The 9968-nt window shown below is 33.4% G+C and overlaps 2 protein-coding genes across 2 annotated transcripts; one reads left to right on the forward strand and one right to left on the reverse strand.

Moving 5' to 3' along the window:
* Window positions 1-4275: 4275 nt before the first annotated feature.
* On the forward strand, window positions 4276-4689 carry LOC145010048 (uncharacterized). Its single transcript, XM_078968640.1, has one exon. It carries the CDS (start codon window positions 4276-4278, stop codon window positions 4687-4689), a length of 414 nt encoding a protein of 137 aa, XP_078824766.1.
* Window positions 4690-6255: 1566 nt separating this feature from the next.
* Window positions 6256-9061, reverse strand: LOC145010957 (26S proteasome regulatory subunit 8 homolog A). The gene is made up of 9 exons (XM_078969551.1): window positions 8670-9061; window positions 8121-8218; window positions 7795-8019; window positions 7585-7647; window positions 7343-7506; window positions 7090-7246; window positions 6911-7009; window positions 6713-6823; window positions 6256-6623 (listed from the first exon to the last, which is right to left on the reverse strand). Exons 1-9 carry the CDS (start codon window positions 8872-8874, stop codon window positions 6483-6485), a joined length of 1263 nt encoding a protein of 420 aa, XP_078825677.1. The 5' UTR covers window positions 8875-9061; the 3' UTR covers window positions 6256-6482.
* Between the last annotated feature and the right edge of the window lie 907 nt (window positions 9062-9968).

The following is a 9968-nucleotide window of genomic DNA, read 5'->3' on the forward strand; positions in this document are numbered from 1 at the left end:
ATTCTTAAACACATCTAACAACTATACATTATTATTTATGCGTTACAACAGGTTGAAGACCACCTTACTTGACAATTGCTGACTTTGCTTACCTAGAAGGTGGTTTCAAACGACAATCAGGTAAGAAACTTTCTTATTTTTTATGTACATTTCTTAAATAGATTGTTTGGCTCTGTATCTCCATTTTCTCTTTACCTTTACCTGATTGATTTATTTTGTTTGTGCCTTATGAATAAGTTTTTTCCTATAAAGGTTAAAGAGTTTTTTTTTTTAAACATGAATTAAAGGGAAACATCTGAGTATTTTTGCAGACTAAGACTGTTATGTGGAGATGGTAGTGACAATGAAAGAAGACTGTTTCTTAACGATTTGGTGTAGGCGTTGTATTGTTGCCAAATGGTACTGTAAAGACTGTTATATTTCAAATTTGCTATTCAGTACAAGAATTAGCAATATACTTCATAATTTATTTGTTTATTGTAGCATTATCTGTGTTTAAGCAGACTTCTAATTTTATTGGTAATATATTATGTATATTTAATATTTCAAGGGAAAAAATCCTAATCATATGCTTTGAATCAGGATAATCGGACGGTGGATCTCATGGCCACTTGCCCTAGGTCTTTATACAATGTTGCTCATGCCCAGTTTCTTCCAAGGTGTGTTTTTTTGTTTACCTTTTCTCATTGATAGATTTTCCATATAATAAATTCACGTATTAATCATGTTTTGGAAGTAAAATTTGATTATTATACCTTTTTTTTTTTTTTTTTTTACAGTTTTACATCAGCATTCCTTTTTTAATTTATCTTTCTTTTATTTACTCTAATCATATATTCTTTATATATGCAACAAAACCATTTAAAAAAAAAAAAAACTCAAGCTTGATCTATACTTGCCAAAAAACATAGCTAGCTCAAAGCCAGTTTTTGGATTTGCCCAAAAAATAAAAACTCAGTCTTGATCTTTTTACCCTAATCATTTATTCTATTTATTTGTAAAGAATGGATCAAGGATAAGGGATACATTGTCACATGATGGCATAATGATTGATATGTTGATGCTGATTTTGTCAAAAATCATACAAAACTTTCTCTTTCGAATCAATCAAAAAACAATGTTGCACGCATTTAATATGCCTGGTAATTCGTTAAAAAAAATATTTGTTATAATTCATATATTTACTAAAAAAATATGTATACAATAAATAAAGTACAATGGCCATAAAAGTACATTGCTATAAATTCCACTTACAGCAGCAATGCAAATTCATTCTCCAATGGTTCATTTTTATGTTGTAGATTTTGTTTCTTTTCGATTTTGTGGGGGATTGTAATTTCATTCGTGTAGGAAACTTTCAAATAGTTGAATCTATTGATTTGAAGAAACTAATATGATTGTTTAAGTTCGTTTTGTGTATAAAGTGTTGCTAATATGACACAGCTCAAATATTTTGTGTGTGAATCTCATCTTGATATCTAATTTAATTAATAAAACTCGTACTCAATCTTATATGTAGCATGGTTTGAGGTTTTTTTTTTTTTTTTTTTTTTTTTTTTTTTTTTTTTTTTTTTACTTTTTGAGTCAAGTTAACTATTTTACGCTTATTGTCTGGCTTTGTGATGTGTTAGGTACACACCGGAGAGAAAAAGCTTGACCTTTACATGAAGAACATTATTAAAGAAGGCAGGAAAGCAATGGGCAGTTAAAAGCAACATACATTTATTTGTACATTGAAAATCTATTTTATAGCATTGTCTTTCTATTATATGATCATTTAGACTTTGGTTTACTTCTTAAGCAATGGATATTAGATAGGAATCAATTTGTGTTATCAGTTTAAATATATTTACCCTTTGTAAACCCATTGGTGTGGTTTCACATACATAATAACATAATCATATGCAAACCAATAAATGAATTTGTATTTCATATTAATTATTTAGTTTAAATGTCTTACTATCGGCAATGCAAGTGAGTTGTGGTCTATCTTAGAATCTGGTTGGCAGTTTGTATATCCCTAAAGCTGCAGCAAGCAATCTATGCACTATCACATCTGTTGCAACCAATTTTATATTAAAAAAATCAAACTCAAAACATGAAATAATTATATATTTTGAATTTTATAATAATCCACAGTTACTTCAAATCTGCATGCAGAGCCAAATGGTTCATTGGAAAATCCAAAGAAAAATCCTAAACAGTAGCTCATTGGGTTACGAAGATGAAGTTTCTGAGTTAGTTGGCTCATCCTTCTCCTTTTAAAAAGAAAAAACAATCACACGTTATTGATAGAAACATGACTCTTCTTGAACGAGAAACTGGCACTTGTGTTTTTTAAACACATCAAAGGAAAGCTCTAATAGCAGTGAAGGACATCTACCTATTGTTTATGTCAGAAGGCGTAACCGCAGGTTAGTAATGCATCATGTTTTCAGAAAAAACAAAAAAATCAAAATTGAGTATTTAATTTGCACTAATTCAACCGGGATTTAATAAAATCTTGGATTGCAACAAAAACTAGGGTTAGAATCGGAATAAAATCCTAGATTTTCAAGAACACCAACAAACTTACCAAAGATTGCAGCAACTTCGTTCCAAATAAGATGATTCATTGTATACACAAATTAGGGTTAGAATCGAAATAAAATCACACAAATTTAGAATATTTTCTGTGGTTTCTACTTCTAGAAGTTAACACGATCTCCACTGCCCACCAACTGATTTGTCTTAGTAGGCGTCTGAATCTCCATCTCTCTTTGACTCCTCAAAATCTAAGGAGTAGCATCTCGAAAATCTTGTAGTAGCACCTCTGCCACTACTGGAAGTTAGGGCATGTATTTCTTCGTCTTCTTTGTTGGTCCAACGTTAAGGGTTGGATGCAGTGGATGTGGATGAACGGAGACGGATGCATGGATGGAAGAGAGATATTTAGAGAACAAAATAGAGAGACAAGGGGGGAGAGAAGAGAGTCGAATGAGTGTTCTTCAAAAATGCCCTAGAAGTTGCCCCGACGATTTTGTGATAATAAACGCGCCTTTGAGTAAAAATTATAATGCCACGTTTTTAGGGGACACGCATTTAAGATAAAAGTGCCCTCCGTGCTTGTAATTTTTTTTTGTTGGACACTAAGTTTAAGGCACGCAAAAATGTGTGTCCTCTATTCTTGATATTTTGGAAAGCAGACATATTTTTTAGGGCACACGGAAAATGCGTATCGTAAATCGCTGTGTGTCATTATTTGTGCGTCATTAAAGGGTTGTTTTCTAGTAGTGATATGTTCAATATCATGATGATTGAATCATGAGTAATGTATGTCGGTTCTTTATTTGCAAAACTTATGGTAGTGGTAGAGGCTTTGTGCAGGAATAGGTAGATGCGGTTCTGGTAATATGCTAAATTTATTTTCATCTCCTATCTATTGAACAAACAGTCCAAAAAAAGTACAAAATCTTCAACAAACTCCTTCAAGAATAACCAATAACATTAGTGATGAATCCAACCCACGCGAAACGGAGCTTCTCATCTAGTTTTCACTAAAATAATCATCGAATCTGGAACGAGTAGGTTCAAATCCAATAACAGTTCTTTATCCGTTTAAGTAATTCTCCTATATAAAGAGAATATGACACCTTGTGCCCACATTCCGTATGGGTGGTTTGGATTTTCTAAAAAAATCCGACAAGAAACGAGGATTCATAGATAGAGAAACATATGTTGAACCATGTTTTTTTTAACATTTTTATATTTTCATTATTATAGTTACAAAGTCCAAAAATCACAGTTTAAAATGCATAAAGTCAATTTGTAATGCGAGGAACTATTCTGAAATTTTTATAGTTTTTTTTTTGGAATAAAATTGGTTTGTCGTGTGTGTTTTGTTGTATTTAGGTTATTCATGTCGTAGTTGAATTTGTAGTTGGCTTAAAAAGCCAAGAAATATCAATTGCATATTGTAAAACATAAACTTGGTCTGTAACCGAATGGCGACTGGCTTCGTTACCAATTAGGTTTGGTGGTTTGGGGTTGTACTCAGCAGTAGAGGCTTCCTCATATGCTTTTGTGCCCTCACGAGCTCAATCGTGGGTGTTACAAGACCACATCTTACGAAATAGCGGCATATGTGGTATGGATTGAGATTATGTTTGTGCTTTGGCCTATCTTCATGAAACGATTTGGAGCTTTGACTTCAGCGGTTTCACTAATAAGGATACCGCTCCTCCAAAAGCCCAACATTCATTGGCGAGTGCTTTTTTTAGTAAAATTTTCCATGACATGGAAGCTCACTTCGGCATGACAATTAAGGCAGAAAGCAATTTTGAGTGTCTAAGGGCCCCACATGTTCAGGATTTTCTTATGACTATTCCTATTGATGGTCTTGGGCAGCATATGTTGCTAGTGGAGTATCGTGCCATTCTCAAGTATCGCCTTATGATCCCTTTATTTCCGGATGACAAGATTTGCCCTGTTTGTCGCAAGGCATGCTTGGACTCCTTCGGGGAGCATGCAGTTCATTGTAAAGAGCTCCCGAGTTTCAAGTACCGACAAAATCTGGTTAGGGGTGTTCTTTTCGATATATTTAGGCGTGTTGGGGTTTCTGCCAAGAAAGAGGCACCTGTGAACTTTCTCACTGACCAATTGGAAGGAATATCAACACTTAGACCAGCTGATGTTTTAGTATTTAGATGAGCTGGAGAAAAACATGCATGTATGCATCTAACAGGGGTTCTCCCTCTTGTGGGCATGAGGAGTGGAGTTTTCACTGTGGGGCAATCTGTTTTAAAAGCTGCATCAAGCAAAGTGGCAAAACATGAGAAAGTGTGCATGAAAAATCAACACACGTTTATATCCTTTGCATTTGATATTTTTGGTTTCCTTGTGCCAGAAGCTGTGGAGCTACTCAATAGAGTCCAACGAGTCATGCATAGTAATGTTATGACTCCAAGATCTATAGATGTTGTTTTTAAAAGAATTAGTTTTTCCATCCAAAAAGGCATTGCGGCACAACTTGTTGCTCGTTTACCCGTTCCGTCTAGGTAAATCTTTCTTATGGAACTTAAATATAGTATGTAATCGTAAAAAAAATTAATAAAAGAATAGTAACAGTTAATAGTTATGAAATGAGCTATATGTATTTAGTTTGTATAGTTTGGTTTTACTAGGTGTGAGCTTTTTTTTAGTTAAGTATTATTTTTTATATAAATATAAGTGCTTTTTCATACAACAAAATTTGACGAATCAAAACCAAATCTAAAAGAAAATTTTGAAATAGAAACTTATACCATTACGAAAAGAAGGCTATTATGGTGGACCTGATTAGTATGCATTGTTGTTGCTTAGAAAGGTATGAACAATGGGTTCTGATTTTGATTTGAGAAACTTCAGTGGTTGGTCACTTCATTCGATGGGTGTTGTGGACGAAATTTCCCTCTCTAGTGATAGCAATCTGGCGTTGTACACTTGGTGTTGTTAGCTTTGTAGTTTAGCTTCATTTTGTTTTGTTTTTATTTTTTTGTTTTTGATCATTTCTGTTTTGCTTCTGTACTATTCCAGCCACTGCTGGTTCTGCTTTATTCAATATATTTTGCTGTTAAAAAAACAATATATAGTTGTTAAAATCATATTGTTTTTTCAGAGTTGAAAACATCCACTATTGCATCATCTTTATAATTAAAATGTGAAGCGAAATACATAAAGGCTCTAACGAAGTATTGTTGACAACGCTACCATTTCTTGTTTTAAACGTACGTTAGAGTTATTACACAACATAGAGACCTCATTATTGGTCTTGAAAACCAATTAGCTTCGAAAGCTAGTGATTCATTATATCACAATGCTTTTGATAAGATGTTTAAAGATATGTATAAAAGTTCATTAAGTCAATTGAAACAATCGAAGACAAACATGTGAGTATGTGACTCCACTACTTTTGGAGCGAATTCTATTAACTCATAAGTCATAATACCAATAAATTAATTGAAAGTTACATATAATTGTTTGAAGTTCATTATTAGTCTAGTAGTTTGGAAGTTTTGCACGTCCGTCGTTAAATTATGTATTTCTGATAAAACATTATGTAATATATTTTCAACACTAACACTAACATATCATTTGTTTTCATTTTCATTTCTCACAGAATCTGGAATGCACTTTTAATTGACATAAAGTTAGAAATGAACTTTTTGTTTAGTCAAAAATTTCCAAAATATAATATATATATACTTATATGGATCTTAAATTTAGGAAATTGTAACGTACACATAACTAAATTTATTGTCTGAATTCCATAAATTACAATGGGATACAATTCAGAGATCAACTACTGTTTCCAAAGGATTATCAACTTTTAACAGTTTCAGATGCAAATATAAAGTAAATCTTTAGTACCAAAACAATTTAAAAAAACAAAGATATGAAGTCAGATTACTTGGTTCTTATTCATTAAGAGCTCCATACAGACAAACACATAAGACTAAATTAGATTACTTCCATAGCTTGCGAAGTGACATGTTTTTCTCAGTTTCCTTCTTCATAACCTTAGCAACTGCCATCTCAAAATCTTCCTGTGTTACATGAACTCTTCTTTCCCTTAAAGCAAACATCCCAGCCTCCGTACAAACCGCCTACATTATAATCAAAACAAAAATAATAAAAATAGTTTCTCCTTAATTTTTATTAATTAAATAAATTCAAATTAATGTCAGGAATTGACCTTAAGCTCAGCACCCGAAGCACCATTCATCTTCTCAGCAATCTTTTTCAGATCAATCCCACGCATTAAGTTCATCCTTCTCGAATGAATTTTCAGAATATCACACCTTGACTATAAATAAATAAATAAATAAATAAGAAAAAAAGTTTGTGTTAAATAAAAAATAAAATGAAGTAGATAAGAGATAGTGAAACTCACATCTTCATTGGGATTTGGGAATTCAATCTTCCTATCGATTCTCCCTGGTCTGAGAAGCGCTTGATCCAGGATATCAATACGATTTGTAGCCATCAAAACCTACAAACATTAAAAAAAAAAAAAATTAATAATTAAATATTCGACACCAATATCTATAAAATATTTTTTTTAAAAAGTACCTTGATTTTATTTGAAGCTTCAAATCCATCGAGCTGATTGAGAAGCTCAAGCATCGTTCTTTGTACTTCACTATCACCATTCCCACTTCCAGACTCCATTCTAGCAGACCCAATACTATCGATTTCATCCATGAATATGATAGACGGAGCATGTTCCCTATTCCATTAATATTTCAACATTTTATCGATTTCAGTTCATTATTTCAAAGTCCAAGGGCCAATAAATCCTAACAGAATAGACGAGGGTGCAAACCTGGCCATAACAAAAAGTTCTCTCACCATTCTAGACCCTTCTCCAATATATTTCTGTACTAATTCAGAGCCAGAAACCCTAATAAAGGTACAATCAGTATGATGCGCAACTGCTCTTGCCAATAAAGTCTTTCCCGTGCCAGGTGGCCCATATAACAAAACTCCCTAGAGAGAGAAAGAAAGTTAATACAAAAATAATATAAATGCTTACGTGGCACCATGAGATATTAAATGTAAAGGTACCTTCGGTTGAGCAATTCCAAGGCTTTCAAATAACTCAGGATGTTTGATTGGAAGTTCTATCACCTGAAAATTTTAGATTAAATTGGGAAAAGGGTGGAACATTATTGCATTATGCATAAATGTGTGTTTAAACTATTAAATAATGGGATCAAATGAGAGAATAGTTGAAAAATGAAGCTCAAGAAATGGAAAAAAGAAACTTAAGTAAACCTCTTTAATCTCTTTAATTTGTTGATCTAGCCCACCAATCATGTCATATGTAGAATCAGGAACTTTTTCAACTTTCATAAGGTTGACCAGAGGGTCAACTTTGCTTGGCAAAACCAAATGGAGAACATAGCTGTCGTTGCGAAGGGCTACCCTTGTTGATGGGGTTATTTTAGTAATATCAATGCTTTTGTCTATATCAACTACGTATTTACCCTCTGGATGCACCTGTAATATAATGAGTAAAAACACAATATAAAGATTAGTGTATTAGTGTATTAAGAAGCATAAAAACATATAATAATAAGTTAATAACATCATCTTCTAACCTTGACTAGTACTTTTGACTTTCCCATCACTTTGACAACTTCACCAACATAAGATCCGGGCTCTTGAAGCAGCTGCAACTCTTCCTTAAGCATCCTGACTGTAATTTGATAGATAAAAGGTAAAATAAGTTGCCTGAAACGCAATGTATTTATACTAAGTTCAGTGAAATTGAATTGTACAAAGGCAACATTGCAAATGATGAACATAAGAGAACAAAGGTTCTGTCATGGATAATGGTCATTTACTTCTTAACAACGGTCAACTCAACAAGCAAGAGAACTAATACGGGGATAGTGAGATCAATCAATACATTCGAAATCCAAATCCAATAATCTGAGTGTTTTCTTAAAATCCTCAAAATGTTTAAGAACTAATTCAAGAATTGACCTCTTTGCGCTGACACTCACCGATTCTGAATTATACTCAAGGATACGCAAAGGCCTCCAACACGATAAGAAATTACAACACAGAAGTAGCATCTGACTTCAAATGAATTACCCCTAGGGTTCTACTTCTAAAAACCAATTTAGGGAATTCGAAAAACCTACCCCGAGAATTGAGCTCGTTACGCTGAGCCTCAAGACGATTGAGATTGTGACTCTTTTGGCGAACCTGGAGTTGAGCATCGTGGATATGTTGCAAGTAATACTGCCTCAAACCTTCACCTGCTTTCGCTGTTGTAGGCCTCGATGAACAGCTCTCGTCTCTATCACCTGAATCCGCTGGTTTCATCGCTACCTCCACAGACGCCATTCAAGAATCTTGCTTTTTTCAAGATCGGAAAATCTGGAAGGTTATAGCTTTCGTGTATCAACGGGGATTTGATGTTCTTATTCGATGTCTTTATGTGCAAGACAAGAGAATTGGGGACTACTTTTGATGATACGAAGATTTTGAGTTATAGGTCCTTGGACTTACAAATTTTTATTTAGACAAGAGAATTGGGGACTACTTTTGATGATACGAAGATTTTGAGTTATAGGTCCTTGGACTTACAAATTTTTATTTATACAAAATTGCAAAAATGGTCCCCGCAATTTTTTTTGGGGGGTTTTGATCCAAATCACTAAGGGTTTTTTTTTTTTTTTTTTTTTTTTTTTTTTTTTTTTTTTTATTTCATGATCCTTTTGGATTGGTTTGTTTGTAACTCCCATTAAAAATAATTTGTTAACCCTCTCATGTGCCTTCCACGTTACCTTCCTCATTCTTCCTTCTACTCCATTAAATATCCGCTATTAACTCCCATTAAAAATAATTTGGTTCTTGTAGTTAACTCCCATTAAAAATAATTTGTAAACCCTCTCATGTGTCTTCCACGTTACCTCCCTCATTCTTCCTTCTACTCCATTAAACCTGCAAAAAAACATCATTCGTTATCTAAAGAACTTAATCGAAGCAACATAGACAAGTTCATACGTTAAAGTCGAAATGGTGTACGTAATGTGGCAGATCAAAAAATGAAGTTCTGGATGTATCAACCGCATATGGTAAGTTGTTTTGTTTTCTTTAACTTTCCTATTTTGCATTTCCACTTGATTTATACTAAAATCTGCAAAAAAAATGACTTTGTTATCATGTATGATTTTGACTTGTAACGGGTGCACCCACATTGTTTAGTATTAAGCTTCATCACGGTGGGAAGTTTACTGAGTTACCTGATATAAAGTACATTGGAGGTGAAGTGCGTTATGTTGATTATGTGGACATAGATTAGTTTTCTGCACATGAACTTGATGCCATAATGCTTGGCCTAGGTTACCCAAACCCACAAATGATTGAATCATTGATGAATCCCCAGTGATATACTACCATTTTAGGATACCCAATGGCAACTTTCAATTTGGTCT

This window comes from Lactuca saligna, chromosome 8 (genome assembly GCF_052625555.1).
Source record: "Lactuca saligna cultivar CGN05327 chromosome 8, ASM5262555v1, whole genome shotgun sequence".
Taxonomy (NCBI): domain Eukaryota; kingdom Viridiplantae; phylum Streptophyta; class Magnoliopsida; order Asterales; family Asteraceae; genus Lactuca; species Lactuca saligna.